Source organism: Peromyscus leucopus, chromosome 14, assembly GCF_004664715.2.
Source record: "Peromyscus leucopus breed LL Stock chromosome 14, UCI_PerLeu_2.1, whole genome shotgun sequence".
Lineage (NCBI taxonomy): Eukaryota > Metazoa > Chordata > Mammalia > Rodentia > Cricetidae > Peromyscus > Peromyscus leucopus.
Window position 1 is genome coordinate 43,841,615 of NC_051075.1, and position 20,585 is coordinate 43,862,199.

Below are 20,585 nucleotides of genomic sequence, written 5' to 3' on the forward strand. Positions count from 1 at the left end.
CTTTTCTGAATTCATTAGGCAAACTAGACTGAGTACATAAGATGATCCTCTCACTAAATGTCGTTGTTCCAGAAATTATAATAAATAACCGGAGTGCCGTTTACTCTGTTTTCTGTTGCTGTGTTGGTAGCTCAGATCGTTGCGTCTTTTTAAATTCTCCTGCCATCATGGAACACACATGTGTTGCTTTGTGTGTTGCTTTTCCAGCATCCCACCACTCTCAAGAAGCCGTCAGAGCTCCACACCCTCCTCCAGCCGGTCAGCCTTCCCGAGCTTGAATCCCTCGCAACTGAGAGGCCACAGTTCAGCCGACCGAAGGACGTTCCCCAGGCACAGGTAATTCCCACCCTCTCAGCTTGTAAGGACCAGCTAGATGGTGTTTCTCTTTGGACTAAAGCCCGAGCTGCCACTGGAGGGCTGCATTAAGCATGGGTGCTGGGGCCTGCGCAGCAAGCCGAGTTTTGAGCTTTGTGGCTGCATCCCTTGGGTCTGTTTCCACTGGGGACAAAACCTTGACCCCTCATTAGGTTTCATCTTAGACTAAGTGGCCACCTCCAGAGCAAACTTAACTGTATTTACAGCCCTGCCTTGATGATTGTTTCAAAGCATGGTCAGTGGTAATTTTCCCATGTGCGTCCAATATACTTCAAACAACGCTTGGCTATTGTGTGATCATTTTGTGGTTTTGTTTGTGCGTCGTATCTTTGGGTTGGTTGGTTGTTTGCTTGTTTGCGGTGCGGGGGGGATGGAACCCAGGACCCAGCACGGGTGAGGCAAAAGCTCCCCGAGTGAGCCGCAGCCACGGCTTTTAACTGAGTTTTGGGGAAGTAGATGATAACCACGAAGAGAAGTGGGAATTGCTTGAGTGCCGCAAATACGTAATTTACGTGATTTCAGCAGGAGCCGCCTGAGGGCGCTGACTGAAAAACCGGACTGGTGACGCCATTTGAAGTGTTCTCTCTTACAGGTTCTCGAGTTAAAACCATTGGAACAGAAAGATCTGATCAAGTTCACAGAATTTAATGCTCAGAAAACATGGCTGCCGTGTTGCCAACAGGATGAAGACGCAAATCGGCAACCAGCTTCGAGGTACAGCGTTTTTAAATGTCTCTTATTATTCTGATGTGTGTGGGTGTTGACCCTGGGTGCTGAGGACTGACCCTGGGTCCTCTGGAAGAGCAGCAGCCACCGAGCCATCCCTCCAGCCTAAGACAAGGGCAATGATGGACATGTGTTAGATGTGTGTTTGCATTTCTTTTCTCAAACTTGCTCTGTGGCCTCCTGACCCTCCTGCCCCCGACTCCTGAATACTAAGATTGCAGGAATGTATTACCACGCCTGGCTTGTGTGATGCTGGGCAGTCAAACCCGGGGCATCGTGCAGACTAGAACCAGCTGGGTGACAGCCCTAGTCCTGTAAAAAAAAAAAAAAAAAAAAAAAAATTAGGTTGTTTATTTTATGTGCTTGAGTGTTTTACCAATGTGTATACATGTGTACCACTTGTGTGCCTGGTGCCCATAGAGGTCAACCAAGGGCATCAGATCCCCAGAAACTGAACTTCGGGATGCTTGTCCGCTACTACATGGGCGTTGGGAACTGAACCTGGGTCCTCTGCAAGAACAGCACGTGCTCTTAACCACTGAGCCAGCTCTCCAGGCCTCCCAGCGGCTTTTGCATATTTATTATTGGGAGAATTGTTTATTTTAAAATCCTGCATGAAACATTGTATACATGTACTATGAGACTGGGGTTTTTTTTGGGTCAATTCTTTTCACCCTTGTTCTTCTCCCCTCCTCAAAAGCAGCAAGGTTCTTCCTCTGCCTGGAAATGCAGCCCCAGACTCAGCCTGGCCACTCCAGGGCCAAAGTGGTGATAAATGGCAGTATCTTTACCATGAACTCACTTCAAGACCAAACCCCCCGGGACCTCAGCTCGTGGAGCCTCAGGTCTGTGTGCTTTTCTGTCTCGGGAACCCAGCAAGGGCTTCTAGAAACTTTGTGTGCTCTGCATGATGTATCGGTTTGTTCTCAGAAAGCAAAGGAACCCTGTGGCTTCTTCCCCTGGCCCATCCCTCCCTTTCTGCTCCTCTAGTGCCTGCTTCCTGGTCATAGGCTCGCTATGCTTCTCATTTGCTTATCTGCCTGTGCATTAGTTTGCGTGTAGCTGGGGTGGAGCATCTTAAGGAAGGACAGATGACTTTGACTCACAGCTGGGGCACCTCCCTCAACAGTGGCAGGTGTCTATGACATGGCCTGTTCACATCTTGATCAATCAGGACGAGAGGGGGGAACCAAAGGGGGGCCATGCTGTTACCCTCAAAGCCCATCCCCAGTGGCCCACATCTACCAGAAAGACCTCACATTTCAAAGGTTACCTCCCACAGCAATGCCAGCAGCCCACAAAGGACACTCCAGATTTAAACTGTAATGGTCTGTGTTCCCCATTAGAAGGTCAGAAAAGAAAATCCATGTCTGCTTGGTTCGCATTTGAGTGCCTAGCATAGCGCCTATGGCAGTCTGGAGTCTTAGTTACTGTCTGTTGAATGAATAACATGTACTAAGTTTTATAAAACGCCTGTAGAATGGTGTGCATGCCGTTCATTCATCAGAAGGCGCATGCCAGCCCGTGCCAATGGCAGGGTTTGTTTACGTTGAGTTCTCTCTGAACAGGAACAAGCCAGTGGTCTGAACAGAGAACAAGCCAGTGGTCGGGCTTTGCCGCTCTCAGCCAGCAATTTTCTCAGTCAGCTATGCCCTGCTTTTAGATGGCCTGGGCGAAGGTCCTCAATGATTTCCTAATCCCCTGTCTAGTGGGAATTTAGTTCTTGCTTGGAACCTTATTTGGCCAGTCAGAGTTGAATTAGCTTCCGGGGGGGGGGGGGGTTGTCTTAGACTCTCCTTATTAATCACACTTAAAACATATGCACAGAAGTGTCTTTTATAGTGCCTATTGGCTCTTTCCCCTGGAGAGTCCTCTACCACCACAACCTGGTTTCCAGGTTTGTCAGTGAGTTTTTGAGACTTTTATATGTGCATGCAATATATTGTGATCATATTTACTTTCCTCTTCCCCCAACTTCTCCGATATATACCCCTATTTCCTCCCAACTTTATGCCCCGCCTTCTTTTATAGCCCACGGATTCTGATTTGTGATGCCCGTGTACTTATAGGTATAGAGCCATCCAATGGGGGCATGAGGCCTCGTGGGCTTTTCCCCGTCCACTTGGGCATGTCCATTGGTGTTATTAAAATATTTTTTCAATTTGAGAAATTTACTCAAGACTCATTCTTCCTTCTGAATATGGTTCATTTCCAATGCTCACTTGCCTTTTCAATAATAAATCACATGTGTGTCCATCCCTAATTGTGATAGACTACTAGGGAGTCTTGCGGGGGTTGAGACAGGGTTTCTCCGTGTAGCCCTGGCTGTCCTGAAACTTACTCTGTAGTCTAGGCTGGCCTTGAACTCAGAGATCCTCCTGCCTCTGCCTTCAGAAAACTGGATAAAGGTGTGTACCACAGCTTTTTTCTAATTGTGATTTGTATCTCATTCTAAGAGTTAGCTATACAAGGAGCCAACTAGTACATAGCCAGTTTTTAACTAGTCTGTTTACTAAGTAGCCAGGCAGTGGTAGCTCACACCTTTAGTCCCAGTACTCTGGAGGTGGATCTCTGAGTTCAAGGCCAGCCTGGTCTACAGAGTGAGTTCAAGACAGCCAAGACTACACAGAGAAGCCCTGTCTTGGGGAAAAAAAAAAAAAAAACAGGGAAAAAACAAACAAACAAAGAAACTGGCTAAGTTTGTGGTTTGACTCTGTCTCCTATAAAATTGAAAGATTAAAGTGAGAATGTAGCTCAGTGGTTGAACACTTGCCTAACATATAGAAGACTCTGGGTTCAATCCCTGTAACTGCCACAAATAATAAATACATACACATACACATATACCTATAAATTATTGACTTTATTAATTCCTCTAATTGTGTTTTCTCTCTCATTATCTAAGTGGATACAAAAGCTTATGAGAGGGTACCTTAAAAGACGATATGCTGAGGCATTCTTACCCCATTTACATTAGCTTCTGCAAGCAGCTCAAGAGGTAACTAATTAGGTTTCTCTCTTTCAAATAGGTGGCCACAAACACGAGTACTCTCCCCAGTGTGAGTGTGTATAACTTTAGATGCCCTACAGCTGAGGAGCTGCAGACTTACACCACCCAGCTTGAAGATCTACGTCAGGAAGCAAGCAGCCTTCAGACACAGGTAGAAATTGCACAGTGTGACTTTTTCTCATCGCAATAACATTTTTGAAGAAGAAAGATAGGATGTCATCATTGCACATTGGTCATAATTACCTTCAATGAACAAATAGAAGAGTCATAATGGAATGGGTTAGAAATGGGATTTTTCTTGCTTGCCAACTTTGGTTGTTTATGCCGTGCTGGGAATTGAGTCTCGGACTTCACATGCTCTAGGTAAATGCTGTCTCACTGAGCTCCATGGTCAGCCTTGTGCCAGCTCTGGTGAATTTTGCAGTGGCTACCTAAAGCAATATGCAAAGACTTCTGAATCTGAGCCCAGGATCAACAAGGGGTGTGTGTGTGTGAATGGTGTGGTAATTGATTAGTGATGTCTGCAGAGTATCCTGGGATAGGAAGGATGGGGAAGGAACATAGGCAAGGTTTCCAGCCTTGAGTGAGCTTATTCTGAATGGTGTGCTGGCTGATGTTTAGGTATCCTTCAGCTAAGACATCAAGGAAATGAGGCACATATGAGGGTGAATGGACGCAGGCTAGTTAAGTGGTCTGATAACTGAGGGGCTATGGCATATTCCCCAAATATTTGTAACTAGTCAGGAACTCAGGGGAAGCAGAAAGATGGTTCCAACAGCTTATGCTAAAATGGAGCTGTGGCTCCTGAATTTACCAACATATGGCAGCTCAGCCCCAGGGGCCCTGTTGGAAATACACCTATCAAAGTAGCCTCAGTTTTCAGTCAGCCCAGAGCTGACTCTCCTGAGTCCCCTTTTCCACCAGCCATCTCTACCTTTAAGGTGTTTTGTCTTCTCTTCCTAACCAACCCCTCGGGCTTCTCCCTTAGTAGTATCCTTCTCTTAACTATACTTAATCAACCCACTGTCTCCACATTAAAATGAGGAAGAGCTGCAGGTGAGGTAGCTCATGCCTGCTATCAGGAGGCAGAAGCAGGAGGTTTGTGAGTTCAAGATCAGCCTGAGTTGATCACAGCTTGAGCATAGCAAAGCCCTGCCTCAAAACTGTGGAGGCGGGGAGCAGGAGGAGGAAGTTTGCAGCTTCACCTGGATGGCCATGCTAAGGGAGACCCTTGCCCAGTGGTTCACCTTCTAATTCCATTCAGTACGCACTTGCCTCATATTCTTAAGCTTGTCTTTCTCCCTGTTAAAAAAATATATATTTATTTTATTTATTTATTCTACAGTATAATTCACAGGATAAGTAGATTAGTTCACTGGTTAATAAAGCACTAATCAGTCATCTAGCAAGCATTAGTTGAAACAATTTATCATAAGTTTTTCAGCCTTGGAGAGCTGGGTCAGTGGTTAAGAGTATTGCTCTTTCAGAGGACTGATGTTCAGTTCTCAGCTGCCATTATCAAGTGACTTACAAGCTCCTGTAACATCTTCCATGAGCACTTACACTTGCATGCATATATATTTACACCCCACACACATATGCATGTAATTAATATCCAAAAATAAATCCTCTTTCAAAGTGTAATATAGAGCAAGATCCAGGACAGGAACCAGAACTACACAGAGAAACCCTGTCTCGAAAAACCAACCAACAAACAAAAAAAGTGCAACATAAATTACACACTCTAACAGAAATGTGGAAAATGCGGTTTAGGAAGGCAAGGAATCCTAACAATTTTTTTTTAAATCTTGATTTAGGAAAGTATGACAGAAGAAACATACATGAATTTGGATAAAAGCTTGTTTGAACTCTTTCTGAGCCTCAGCCGGTGCCTGGGCAGTGTGGAGGAGCTGCTGCAGAGACCTGGACTGCTCAGGGAGGATGCATCTGCCCAGCAGGTGCTCTTCGAGGTAGTGCCAACCTAACGCACCTGTGTCCGGTCTTTCTGCAGCTGCACATCAGGCCAGAGCTCACTGCCTGTCTTCCTTCCTCTCCATCTTGTAGAAACTGGCTCTTGAGCTGAAGAAGCTTTATTTAGCTCTGGGCGACAAGAAGGATGATCTCCTGAGAGCTGTGACCCGGCCTGACGAGAACACCACGTTGCTACCGGAATGTTTCGATGCTCTGAAGGTCAGCCTGGAGCGTGCACAGGCACAAGCTGCCTGGAGAAGCTCTTCCCTGAAGGCTGGCCTGGACCACACCCGCAGCTATCAGGTGGGACTCTGAGCACATGGCTGACTCTGGGCAGCCCGGACCCTCAGTTACCATCAGTCCCGAGAGAAAGTGCTGAGGGAGATGAAGCGGCCTGCTTTTGCTCTTGGTAGGGAGACTGCTTGAGAATGAGGCGCCCTTCCAAAGCTGTGGGTGTCAAGATGATCTCACATGTTTCTTTTCTTGATTACATTTGCTACTTCGAGATTGTCAGGGAGAGTGGTTTTATTTAACTTTCTAGCCAGAGGGATTGGTTACTATTTTTGACAATTCCATGAAGGTCCAGGGCCTGGGTGGATTGTTCAGGGAGCGTCTTGAGGCAGACGAGTTAGAAAACTGCTGCAATTGCATAATGAAAACAAAAATGAGACAATACACCACTTAACAAAGCAATCTGGCTCAGAAAAATCAAACCCAAGGGCTTGGGGAGATGACTTCATCCCCAAGAGCCATATAAAAGCCAGGCATGGCCATATATGGCTGTAACCTCAGTACAGGGGGCAGAGACAGGTGGATCCTGGGAGCTGGCTGGCCAACCTTGACAACAGTGAGCTTCTGGTTCAGGGGAGACCCTGTCTTGATGATGGTGGTGATGGTGGTGGTGGAGGAGGTGGAAGAGGTGGAGGTGGTGGTGGTGGAGGAGGTGGAGGTGGTGGTGAGGATAAGGATGAGGTGGAGAGTGACAGAAGAAAATACCTTCTTTGGCCTCTGCATGCACACAGGTGCGCGTACACCACACACATACAAAACCCCACAAAACCAATCAACCCTAAATCCAGGGAAGCTTCTAGAGTCCAAGTAAAACAGACATAAAAGGAGGAAGAACATGTCAGCACCCAGGGGTGCAACCAGCCAAACCCAGAGCAAATGGCTCATATTTTCTTACACATACAAATCCAAGAAACTTAAAGGTGAATAGGGGAGCCTGCCAGCTGGAAGAAGGGCTGCCCTGCCTTGCATTCTGTTGCTGTGGTAAACGCCACAGACTGTTGTGACATGAAGACCTCAAGGCTGTCCTAATTGAAACACCAAAAAGAAAAATTATAAGCTATTACAGAAGTATGCACCCCATCTAGATAATTAATCATATGAAGGAATTAGTATTGATCCTGGTGGGGGAGAATTGTACTATTTTTAGCAAGAGGGGATGTTTATCCTTTAATAGAACACTTGAAGTACTGATGAAATGACTTGGTGTCTGCTATTTGCTTCAAAATAATCCAAAGGGCAGGGAAGTTAGGTCTAGCTGAGATCCAGGGGCAGGGTGGGAGTTGGTGATAACAGAGCTCAAAGATGCAGTGTGTGGTGCCTCTCTTTCTACATATGTTTAAAATTTCCAGAAAACTTCAACTTAACATTAAAAGGGAGGGGAGGTCTAAATGAGATTACTCAGTTTCCTGCATGTACCTTTTTCATATACAGAATGAAACAAAGCGGCTATACAATCAACTCATGAAGAAGAAAATGGCTTTACAACAGTCTTTGAATGAAATCAGTGGACAGAGTATTGGTGAACAGCTTCAGGTAATCAATCAAAATAGTTCAAATGAACCTGACCTCAGACCAGAGAGTCTTGGTCATCAGCTGCTTGTCCAAAGTACACCCCTTGGCAAGTGTCAGTGAAGTTTTAGTGGTCATTTAAATGAGAACAACCAATGTTGACCTTCGAATGCATGGCTCACGTAGTACTTCCTGAAGCATAATCTTTTAAAGCAATAGAGTTCATTTTTACCTGTCAATGGGCAGAAGTTGAGTGTGTCCACCGTTGTCAAAGGTGTTGGTGAATGAGGCCCTTACCTCCTTCACTGAAACTCTAATTACTCCAGCTTCAAGGGACCAGTTGACTTCTAGGAAGGTTTTAAGCATAAGCACTCTTCCATTCAGCAAGTTTCCCTTCATTTATTGAGCTAATATCGAGAACTTACTATGTTCCATTACATCTCTAAGATCTGGATTTGTGTTCTCCCTGAAAAGGTAAAATATTGAGGCTCGGGATGTGACTCGGTTGGTAGAATACTTTGGCTATTATTCCTGAAGCCCAGGATTTGCTTCCCAGTACTGAATAAACCAAACTCGATGATTACCTGTAATTCCATCAGTGGGGAGGTGGAAACAGGAGGCCCAGAAGTTCAAGGTCATCCCCAGCTATATAGAGAGTTTAAAGCCAGCCTAGGCTTCTTGAGACCAGACAGACAGACAGACAGACAGAAAGAACACTTGCATAAAGATAGATCTAGCAGAACTATTTGAGGATAGACTGTAGGGCCCTGGTGCTTGCTATAAAGGTGTAAATCGCTGAAGTCCATTAAACAGGTGTCTGTGACTAAAGCATGCACCCTTAGGATGGGATGGCATACCGTGTCCCTGTTAAAAAGGAGCCAGAGAGCTGGGGGTATAACTCGTGGCAGAACACTTGCCAAGCATGCAAGGACTCCTGGGCTTAATCTCCAGCAGCATGGAAATGGATGACCGGATGGTGTTCTGTTCTTTTAGTTTCATTTTGGATTTTTGGAAGAGTCTCACTCTTCTACCTGGCTGGCCTTATATTCAGCAAACTCTGCTCCCTCAGCCTTCCAAGTATGGGCCACCATGCCCTGCTATTATTATTGTTACTATTATTGAGACAGAGTCTCACTACGTAGCCCTTGCTGGTCTGGAACTTACTGTTTAGTCCAGGCTAGCCTTGACTTCCTAGAGATCCACCTGCCTCAGCCTCCCAAATGCTGGGATTAAAGGTGCGCACTACCATGCCTGGCCCAAACTAATTAATTTTTTGAAAGACAGTCATGTAGTGATTTGAAGAGGTGCTGGAGAGCTGAAAAGCGCCCCAAACACTGAGGTGCAGAGACCATGAATCCCCTTGTATGCGCATAGGCCTCGTTTGGTATGTTGTTGGGAACAAATTCAACTCTTGCACTTCTAGGGAGGTTGTCTAGGAGACCGGCATGTTGTTGGCAGGAGGGATTTTCGCAACAGGACTTTCACTTTTCCCCGTTAGTTTGTTCCTGGGCTCCCGTGGCACTTCCGTGTTTGATTCTGTGTGCTTCCTGACTTGTGAAGGGTTCTTCTCTCTTGTCTGGTTTCTCACTTAGAAAGCAGATGTCCACACAGCAGAGCTGCAGAATGCGGAGAGGCAAGTCGCCAAACTCAGAAACGAAGGGGAGAGGCTTCGCTTCCCTCACGTCTTACTCCAGGATGTTTACAAGTTGGAGGTGTGTGTGTGGCCAGAAAGCATTCATTCAGCGCCGTGGGCGTAAGGGGCAGGGCTTGGGTCTTCCAGCGGGAGTGTAGATGTGTTCTTGGATTTATTTTCCCAGCCCCTGAAATGCCTGTGCACATCTGCTCTCTTGCTCTCTATTTCAGGATGTTCTTGACAGTATGTGGGGAATCCTGAGAGCCAAGTACTTAGAACTCAGCAGCCCATTCCTCTCTGAGAGCCAGCAGGACGCCTTGCTTCAAGGCATGGAGGAGCTAGTCAGTATTGGAAAAGAAAAGCTTGCAGCTGGCCCTTTGCAACATGCCAAGAGTAAAGTTGCTTTGCAGGCTCAATTGCAAGATCACAAGGTGAGAACCTCTGTCGTGACCCTGACCTCCAGCTGTTCCCCGGGTGTGAAGAGAAATAATTATCCATTGCCCTCTTTGATGAAGCACATAATATTCTTCTTACAAGCTCCTTCGGAATCTTCTCACCTATGTGGAGCTTCTCACTGATTGAGAAGGCAGACATTTTATCAACGAGTCTTTAAGCAAATCTACAACTAAAAGTATATTCATCCCTGCGGGCCTCTAATAGGAGAAACTGACTTAGGCCGGTTAGGAAAGGCCTTCCTGAGAACTGGAATCAAAAGGAAGGTTGATAATCTAAAGCTTTAATTAGTCCTCTTATTTTCCATTCATTTCATTATATGAAATTCTCTTGATCAGCCTAGCATGTTTGTGTACACTTTTAATCCCAGCATTCAGGAGGTAGAGGTAGGAAAATCTCTGTGCATTTAAAGCCAGCCTGGCCTACATAATGAATTCCAAAAGGACTACATTGTAAGACCCTGTCTTAAAACACAAGCACACACACACACACACATACAGCGAATGAAAGACAGACAGACAGACAGAGATCAAGTATAGTCCCTGTGTAGCCAAGACCTTTGGTAAATAGACCTTAATCTAAGAACATTTAGAAGGTAAATACTGCACAAGGGTCAGGAAAAGATTCTTTATATGACCTCCTGAGATTAGGGATTAAAAAAAAAAAAAAATTAAGCCAAGCTTGGTGGCACAGGCCTGTAACACCATCTGCTCTGAGAAACTGAGGCAGGAGACACACAAGTTCAAGGCCTGCCTAAACAGCTTAGCAAGACCCTGCCTAAAAATAAAATCTAAAAGAGGACTGGGGGTACGTCTTAGTCATAGAGCCTCTGCCTAGCATGATTGAGGCCTTGGGCTCACCCCAAGGAGGGAGGCTGGCCAAAGGAACTGGGGTGAAAAGTTAAAATAACTTGGCTTTCATAATTTTCCCAATTCAACAGTAAATATTGGAAAACCATTTCTCTATTACAGGGATTTTTCCAGAAGCTTGTTGCTGACATGTTGTTGATTCAAACCTATTCGGCAAAAATGTTCCCACCTTCATTACAAAAGGGAGAGCGATTTGGGGCCCAACAAGTGGCGGAAGTGAGAGCCGTGGAGGAAGCGGCCTGCCTGCGAGGCTCGCAGCTTCAGAGCGTGCTGCAGGTATGTATATACATGTGCATCACATGACCTCTGTGCTGGTCTTCCCGGGCTCCACCCCCTGCAGGCGTGGGGCATCAGAGCCTTAGTTGAGTGGGAATGTGACAGTGAAGAAGTCTCAGCCCAGGTCTAGCTGCGACTCCTCCCCACTTCATGGAAGGTCTGCTGGGACTCCTCGTATAGAATGATGGACTCTTTCTAGCCGGTTTGTCTGTGAACGGATAGCATTGAAGGCATGTGACAGACAGCCATGGATGAGATGGTTTAGATGAAATAGTTCCTGGGTCATAGTCTAGGCTCCTTCAAAGAGCTATTGGGCACACGTGTCCTGTTGGAAAAATGCATCCATGCTAATTCTGCCTCAGTTCAAAGAAAAAGCAACCATGTATAGAGTCCTTTTCGGCTTGAAGCTCTCCCTTAACTCAGTAAACCATTTACAGAAGATGTTAGCCCGTAAAGGAAAAATATAAAAGGAAATAGTCAACTTAATAACATTATAAATACAGTATTATTTCCTGGTGACAATACTTATTTTCTTTTTTTTTTGGTTTTTTGAGACAGGGTTTCTCTGTGTAGCTTTGCACCTTTCCTGGAACTCACTTGGTAGCCCAGGCTGGCCTCGAACTCACTGAGATCCGCCTGGCTCTGCCTCCCGAGTGCTGGGATTAAAGGCGTGCGCCACCACCGCCCGGCTCACTTATTTTCTACTTATATTGTCCAGTTGATTTTAAAGTAGTGGTAATTTTAAAAATTTTCATGGACCCTCAAAAGGAGAATTTCTAAGGTTATTTTTCTAAGAGACAACTTGTAATGTCAATAACTCAGTTCTTTAGTGCTTAGGAACTTCAGCCAGTGGGCCACCGCGGAAATATGGGGAGACAGGACAATACATTCTGAGCACCTCTGGGTTAGGACAAGGCAATGCTAAGGGTGAAGGGATAGTCATGGAGGTGAAGGAGACAAGCGCCCAACCCCTACTGCCACCGCCCAGGAGCTCAGGTAGGCTTCAGGTAGGCTTCAGGTAGCTCAGTAGAACAATGCTCTCTAGATTTGGGGACTGCATCTGAGAGGCAAGAACAACCTGATGGAGGCTTCTGCTGCTAACAAGCTTTTCAAAATGAGCACTTTGCTTTTCCCAGGAAAAACAAGGCTCCCTTACCAATGCCTTTACAACAGTACTCGGGCTAGATAGTACCTCCGATGGCTGTGTTTTTTCTTAATCCCATTACCTGGTTTTCCAATGCTAGCATAAAGCCCTAATGCCAGGCAGGAGGTGTACTGCAGTGGTTCAACCCTTCCCCACATATGGGGACCCTGGATTTGATCCCCAGCACTGCAAGCAAATAGACACATATTCATACCAGCAGGATTAAAAAAAATTTTTTTTCCCCAAAAAACAGTGGGATTGTGTCCCACTATTGGCAGAGTTCCTGACACCATGTCACCTCTCGGGTGCACCTGGAGTCTACGTGGGGTCCCCGTTTCCGTGTCTTCTGGTCTCATTGTTTATTTTTGGCTCTATGATTGACACTCCCTGGAACTGATTCCTGGTGTCTATTGTCTAGAAATGGGAAGCATTTGATGACAGCTACGCATCTCTTGAGAAGGACCTGGAAGTTCTTACCTCCTCATTGCCCTCCGTGAGTTTGGTGGAGGAGACGGAAGAAAGATTGCTGGAAAGGATTTCGTTTTACCAGGTAGCGTGCGTCTTAAAGTTTATGACAGGCCCGGTCCACGGTGCTTTGTGTGCCGTGCCCACAAGGCTGTTGGGTTTTGATGCTGAATGGTTGACTTGAAACTCAGCGTTATTTATCACACTGATAGATGTATCCAGGAGGATGTGGAATCTTCCACATAAGCATAAGTCTGGATTGGGGTTAAGATTTTGGCTTGGATCCTGGCTCTATCCTTTATCTATGTGTGACCTTGTCTATAAATCCTAGCTTCTTTTTATTATTATTATTAGTCTTTGAAAATTTTATAGGTATGCACAATTCATCTTAATTTCCACTTCCCATTCTCTCCTTCCAACTCTCCCCAACTCCTAATATATCTCCCTTCCAACTTCTTTGATTTACTTTTTTAATAACTCAGAGACCAGTTAGTCCACGTGGTTATGGGGTCATCTTGCCAGTGAACAATACCCTAAATAGCAACCCTCCTTCCCCATCAGCCACTAACTGGCCAATAGCTCCATGGTCAGGGGAAGGACCTTGGAAGTCCCTCCCAGCTCCATGCTGAAAAAAAATACTTTAGGGTTTTTTTTTTTTGGGGGGGGGGTGTTGGTGTGTGTGTCTCTGTGTGTATGTGTGTGTGTGTGTGTGTGTCTGTGTCTGTGTGTGTGTCTATGTGTCTGTGTGTTGGCATTTGAGTGCAGTGCTTGTGGGGTCCAAAAGAGGGCATCATATCTCCTGGATCTGAATTTACAGGCAGTTGTAATCTCTCCCATATGGGTGTTGGGAACTGAGCTCTGATACTGTGTAAAAGTCGTAGCCACTCTTAAGCACTCTCCAACTCCATGCTCTCATTTTTAACTGGCTGGATCTTGTGCAGGTTTTATGCACAACAGCGGCTCTGAGTTCATGTGGGCAGCAGTCAGGGTGTGTCAGAGGACAGCATTTCACATGTCCTCATCTTCCATTCCTTTATATTCTTCCTGCCGCCTCCTTCACAGTATTCTCTGAGCTTTGGAATGAGAGGGGGTAGAAATGTCCCGTCAATGGCTGAGCCCTCGCAGACACTTATTCTTTATTTATTCGTACAGAAATAAGATGAGAATAGAAAGAATTTTGTAAACCTGAACTTCAAAACATATACTTACAGGGTAATTCTGATTGGATAGATCCCACACACCTAGAGGAAGACAGTTGAAAATCAAACCACAGGATCAAGAGACAATCTAGCTTGTCTATAAACCTAGCACTCAGGAGGCTGAGGCAGGAGGATCTCTAAGCTTGATCTCAGCTTTGACTACAGAGTGCATGTTTGCCTCAAAAATCAAAACGCCAGCCAATGTCACGTGTCCTGATTATTCCTCTAAAATGTGAGCAGTATTCTAGTAAATTTGAAATCTTTTGCGTGTGTATGTGATATATGCATGTGTGTACACAAGTGTGTACACCCATATGTGCCCATCCGTGTTGAAGGTCAGCTTCCTCTGTTGTTTCCCATACCTTTTTTTTTGAGACAGGGTCTCACTATGTAGCCTTGGCTGGCCTGGAACTCACTCTGTAAACCCAGCTGGCTTCACACTCAGAGATCCACCTCTGCCTCTGCCTCCTGAATTCTGGGATTAAAGGTGTGCGTGACTTGGGACTAGAGAGATGGCCCGGAAGTTAAAAGCATGGGCTGCTCTTGCAGCGGACCCAGGTTAGATTCCCAGTTCACAACCTGTAGCTCAAGTTCCAAGAAATCTGATGTCCTCTTCTGGCCTCTTCGGGCACCAGATATATACATGATGCACAGACAGACAGACAGACAGAGAGATAAAACATTCATATATATATAAAGTAAAAGTTTTCATTAAAAATGCGTGTACCACCAGGCCTGACAAACCCTTGTCTTTTGACGTGGAGCTGGCCATTTCAGCTAGGCTGGCTGACCAGTGAGCCTCAGGCCTCATTTTCTCCACTGCTCCACTGCTAGGTTTATGGTGCATTCTCCCACACCTACTTTTACTTGGGTGCTGAGGATCCAAACTCAGGTCCTCATGGGTACGGGACAAGCGAGTTTCCTTCCCGATCCATGAAAGCTTTTTTTTTTTTTTTTTTTTCAAAGAAACAATTGTTCTAAGCCTTCTGGACGAATCCTTCATACTAAAATACACAAGTCCCTCAAAGCCCACCTCACTGTAGACTTCTTTGGGCCACTCAAAGTCCCTCGGAGTCACAGAGGTTTGGGTGTCCAGCCAGTGTGGTCCCCTTGGTTGGTGGAGTCCGGGCCATGGAATGCAGATGATAGTTGTGCAGCCTCAGAACTGGGACAAGCCATCTTCAGAAGCTGCTTGGAACCAGAGAGCTCCCTCTGACCAGCATGTAGTCTCTTTTCTCTCTAGCGTGAAGACATCAAAACCCTCAGAGGAGCCCGGTGGCAGTGGCGCATTTCTTTAATCCCAGCACTCGGGAGGCAGACCCCAGTGGATCTCTTGAGTTCAAGGCCAGCCTGGTCTACAAAGTGAGATCCAGGATGAGCACCAAAACTACACAGAGAAACACTGTCTCAAACCCCCACCACCACCCCCATAAAAAATTCCTTGGTGGAAACTAGGAATGTAGCTCAGTTGGTTGAGTTCATTGCCTGCCATTCATGAACCCCGCCCAGGGTTTGAAATCTAGTGCTACATACACTGGGCATGCTAGCTCTTGGGAGGTAGAAACAGGGATCATTACGTTCAAGGCCAACCTAATAAAAGTGAGCCCTTAGCGCCCTTCTCTGAAGGAACAGGTACTCTATATTAACTTATGATACACTTATATGTGGTATGTATACACATACACATTTAAAAAACAGCAATAAAGAGCTTCTCAGAGTGTTGTCATGGTAAAGAAACTAATACTCAAGGCTTAGAAAATGACAACTCATTTCCTAATTAATTTTGGACATTTTATCCTTGTCTATAGGTTCAGCCAGGGAAGGGATAGAATTGTAGATGGGTGGTTAAGAAGAGAAGGAGAAGTACAAAGAAAATGGTGACTTTTTAAGAAAGCTTAGTTAGAAAATAGCCAAAGTTCTATTCTGGTAATAACTTACTTTTAAAGATTAAACAGCTACCAGGTACGTGGCATTAGTTGAACCAAGCTGTGGAGGTAATTGCTCCTAGACAGGGCTCTCTTCAGGGGGTCCCTGTGTTTGCCGTTTTGAAAGATTTTATTATTTTATGTGCGAGTGAAGTTGGATTGCTAAGGTGCTGTTTTAATTTACTCGAACGTTCTTTGCTCCCTCTTAGTCCTCACACTGAGAAGCATCTACAGATGAGTTCTCTAGCTGGTCTGCGTGTCTTGTGGATAATGGATGATTAGCTTCACGTTATCCCCCTCCTGTCTAGGCTTCGGTCTGTGAGACTCGGCCGCTGGGAGTGTGGACTGATGTGGGTGGGATTGCAAAGACAGTCCCTTCTTATGAGGGCCACACACACAAGGGTCTAGACCCTTCATTACTACATCTCCTGGTGTTCACGGAGGCCCTGGAAATCCTCATTTCTATACTTCATGCAAATTATGTCTAAAATTTCCTGATATTCAAAATAATCGCTGTGTCACCTGGAGAGTCGGCCCAATGGTTAAGAGCAATGGTTCCTGATGGCCTGGGTTCGATTCCCAGCACCCATATGGCAGCTCACGACGAGCTGTAACTGTAGTTCCAAGGGATCCATTGCTACCTTCTGGCACCAGGCATGTGCATATGGCACAGATATATATGCAGGCAAAGCACCCATACACATAATAATAGTAATAATAATAATAAAGAATTAAATAAGAAAAAATAATCTGCATGTGAAACCCAGCCTGTCTGAAACCTGGGCAATGGCCCCACTACTGAGGAGGCTGAGCCAGAAGGATCCCTTAGTCCAGGTGTTCGGAGCCAGCCTGTAATCTTGGTATTTAGAAGGCTGATACAGGAGTATTACAAGTTTGGGCTACATGGTGAATTTTCAGGTTTGCTTGGACTGTATAGTAAGACCCTGTCTTACAAAAAGAAAAAGAGAGAGAAGATCGGCATATTTTACTTAAAATAATTCACCCTGTGACTTTTTTTTTTTAGCAAATAAAAAGAAACATTGATGGAAAGCATGCGAGGCTTTGCCAAACTCTGAATGAAGGCAAACAGCTGGCGGCAACTGTGAGCTGTCCTGAGCTGGAGGGCCAGATCACGAAGCTAGAAGAGCAGTGGTTGTCTCTCAACAAGAAGATTGACCACGAGCTCCACAGACTGCAAACCCTTCTTAAGCATCTCCTCAGGTATTTAGAGATGGTTCGGCCTCACATTCTGCTGCAGAGAAAAACCCCAGGGAAGACTCAGCAGTCAGCTCGAGGTTGTGTGTGGTCCCCCACATTGTACCGTGTTCTCTCCGATCACACTAACCTCTGAGCTTGGTTCAGTGCTAGCAATGTCCTGGGGCATTTGCACATTTCTACAAGCATAAGGAACTGGATCGATGCGGTTCCTAGGATACTTCCATGCTTGGATGTTACAATCTTCTTACCTACTTCCAAAGATTTTAAAAGTTTAAAAGCACCAGGGCGTCCATGGTGCACGCCTTTAATCCCTTAAGCACTTAGGAGGCAGAGGCAGACAGATCTCCAAGTTTGAGGCCAGCCTGGTCTACCGAGTGGGTTCCAGGACAGCCAGGATTACAGAGCAAAGCCCTGTCTTGAAAAACAAAACAAACAAAAAGTTTAAAACCATTTAATGATGTTAGCTCACAGAGAGTCTTTGGACTTCTTCAGAGGATGTGTTGTGTTCGCTTGGAGTTATCTTGAACCATCAGAGGATAATGGAGAAAATAGAGAACCTTAAGCCTCAGTCTCATCCCTGCCGCTCACAGGCTGTCTGAGCTGAACAAGTTGAAAAGCTGTAAGGAAGACGGTGTTCTCTTTGGCTGTTTCCATCCTACGTAACACGATAGCACGCAGCCCATGGTAGTATGCTGTGGAGCACCATCTCCAAATGGTAGTTTTGTTTCCATTGTGAACATGTAACTGAAGAACACTGATGACCAGGCTGATCTCTGTCGTGGTTGATGGGTAGACTTTAGTCTAGTGTAATAAGAATGTTGTAAAATGCCTTTTCTTCTTGATTATCTCTAGTGGAGAGAGTTCTAGAAAACGGTAAGACCATTGGGCTTGGGGCATGATATAAAACATGATAGAATACGTATAAATGCCATGAATTTCTGAATAACAGTGTTGATCAGGGAAATAAACAATAAAATAAGAATATGCACAGGTGTGTGTTGTCCTCAGAGTGAGTCTCTAATTTCCATTCTCCCTTTGCTTCTGTTAGTTACAGCAGAGATTCAGCCGAGCTCAGCAGGTGGTTGGAGTCGTCTCAGCAAACGTTGAATTACTGGAAAGAACAATCCCTCAATGTTTCTCAGGACCTGGATACCATCAGAAGCAACATAGACAGATTTTTTGTAAGTTGCTCATATTACTGGTCAAAAATAAGTATCAAGAAAAAAGTATCAGGATCGCTGTAATGATCTCTGCTACCATGTGTGGGTAAGGGGTAAGACGTGGGCAAGATGTGTTCTTGGAGCATTCTGCTTATACTGTTAACAGACTCTTCAGTATATATGCGAATGTGAGGCTGGATCAAGCATGGAATATTTTATTAATAATATTAAAAGAAATTGCCAATCCTCAAACTACCTTCTTCTAGGATAATGAGTTCATGGAGTTAATAGATGTGTGATTTTAAGTCCTTGTGAGAATTCTCTGTTCAAGTTTTGGTTTTATTACTTTTTGTTTGTTTTGTTTTGTTTTTTTCGGTTTTTTCGAGACAGGGTTTCTCTGTGTAGCTTTGCACCTTTCCTGGAACTCACTTGGTAGCCCAGGCTGGCCTCGAACTCACAGAGATCCGCCTGGCTCTGCCTCCCGAGTGCTGGGATTAAAGGCGTGCGCCACCACCGCCCGGCGGTTTTATTATTTTGATTGGGGAAAAATGTTTTCTTTCATAAAAAAATGAACTTACTGGTTAAAGATGTAGCTCAGTAATGGAACAATCGCCTAAAAAGTGTTCAGGCACTGAGGTTCAACCCCTTAGCATGGAAAATTAGGCACAGGATCTGTATTACTTTGTTAGGTACATATGAAATATTTTCCCTTGACCTTTACTCTCTTTCATTTTATAGCTATGGCTACTCACTTTGACATTAAAATATAGATTTTTTTTTCAATGCACTTGAAAGAACCTACCTATACATAGGAAAGACTTCAAATATTTTATTTGAAAATTTATTCCAAGTAATTCATTTAATATGGACTGTGCAGTGGGTTCCACACTTTCTTGCAAAATTGGCCATTGAATATGGCTTATCTAACTTTATGTGTATGAGTGTTTTGCCTGCATGAAGGCATCAAACCACCCCGAACCCCCCACCCCCCAGCCCCCACCCCCCGGAACTGGAATTACAGATGGTTGTTAGCTACCAGGTGGGTACTGGGAACTGAACCTGGGTCTTGGGTAAAAGTAACCAGTGCTTTTAATCACTGGTCATCTCTCCAGGCTGAACTTACCTATTTTTAAAAACATGACTCCTCTAGGTTAAAAGGAGCTAGAGGTTCCATATGCCTTGTTCTCCAGTGTAGATGGAGTGGGGCCCGACACTCTGAAGGTGGAGTGTGTGTGTGTGTGTGTACACATGTAGACATGTTTACTATCCTTGGTTTTGTAGTCCAGACAGTTACTCTGACTGTACTTGAGTTTTGAACGTATCTGATCTCGGGAGCTGTTTCCTCTAGGAATTTTCCAAGGAAGTTGATGAGAAGTCCTCCCTGAAGTCTGCGGTGATGAGCACCGGGAACCAACTCCTCCACCTGAAGGAGGCAGATACGGCCACACTGAGAGCCTCTCTAGCACAGTTCGAACAGAAGTGGACAGTGCTCATAACTCAGCTTCCAGACATTCAAGAGAAACTCCACCAGGTAAGCGTTGGAAACATTTAAATCAGTGTGCACTTGCTAGCTCGCAACTCTTTTCAAATTATCTTCCTAACTCAATCATTTTCTTTGACGATACCCAGCCCCCCACACACATACACCACTGAATACAGGTCTTAATTACTAGACTCTCCTCCAGCGAGATCTTTCTTAAGAGAGAAATCAAGCTTAATTACTTTATTTCTTGGTTGTCTCTGTGCCTCTGAGTTGCCTTATCTGGAGGTCTTTATCATTGTTTGCGGGGGTCACTTATTTGAAGCTTTCATGCTGGGTTTGTTTTCCTGGCTCACCTGCATAATCACGTAGCAAGACCTTCTCTCAAAGCATCCTGAGTGATGCCCTGATTCATCTGGTGAGGGGCAGGTAAGGAAATGGAAATCATTCTGTCCTTGCAGCTTCAGATGGAGAAATTGCCTTCTCGCAACGCAATCTCTGAGATGATCGGCTGGATGAATACCGTGGAGCCTCAGGCTGCGGGAGAGGACACGGAGCTCTCGCAGCGGTCCGCATCTCAAGTCAAAAGTCTTCTGCAGAAGCTCAAGGTAATCACACAGCAGGGGCAGAAGTCTTCCCACTGGATGCAGAAGCCAATCACGAAGAGGGGAAAGGTGGAACCAAGAGGCGTGCGAGATATGATCAAGAGAAACAGATTGGAAGGGAGGCAGGGAGGAAAGCGGGTGGCAATAATTCTAGAGCGGACAGTCCAAGTCCTTAATGAGCTGGGCCTCGCTAATGCCATAGCAACCCTGGGTTCGGGTGCCCCATCTGCTTCTGGCACTCTTCTACCCCCATGCTCTGTGCACACTGCACTGTCT

General features: G+C 45.3%; 1 protein-coding gene across 9 annotated transcripts in view; it reads left to right on the forward strand.

The window, feature by feature from the left end:
- The window catches only part of Syne2 (spectrin repeat containing nuclear envelope protein 2), a 320,737-nt gene that overhangs the window by 225,410 nt on the left and 74,742 nt on the right, over positions 1-20,585 (forward strand). For 6 of the 9 annotated variants that reach the window (XM_037210622.1, XM_037210625.1, XM_028876051.2 and 3 more), the window contains exons 68-82: positions 208-336; positions 968-1,089; positions 1,802-1,946; positions 4,131-4,262; positions 5,929-6,081; positions 6,176-6,385; positions 7,805-7,906; positions 9,475-9,594; positions 9,746-9,946; positions 10,940-11,113; positions 12,676-12,807; positions 16,871-17,067; positions 18,113-18,245; positions 19,573-19,755; positions 20,166-20,312. In XM_037210622.1, the coding sequence (XP_037066517.1) occupies positions 208-336; positions 968-1,089; positions 1,802-1,946; positions 4,131-4,262; positions 5,929-6,081; positions 6,176-6,385; positions 7,805-7,906; positions 9,475-9,594; positions 9,746-9,946; positions 10,940-11,113; positions 12,676-12,807; positions 16,871-17,067; positions 18,113-18,245; positions 19,573-19,755; positions 20,166-20,312 (2,280 nt within the window). The remainder of the gene's footprint in view (positions 1-207; positions 337-967; positions 1,090-1,801; positions 1,947-4,130; positions 4,263-5,928; positions 6,082-6,175; positions 6,386-7,804; positions 7,907-9,474; positions 9,595-9,745; positions 9,947-10,939; positions 11,114-12,675; positions 12,808-16,870; positions 17,068-18,112; positions 18,246-19,572; positions 19,756-20,165; positions 20,313-20,585) is intronic. The other 3 variants (XM_037210626.1, XM_037210629.1, XM_037210627.1) reach the window with 1 other exon arrangement.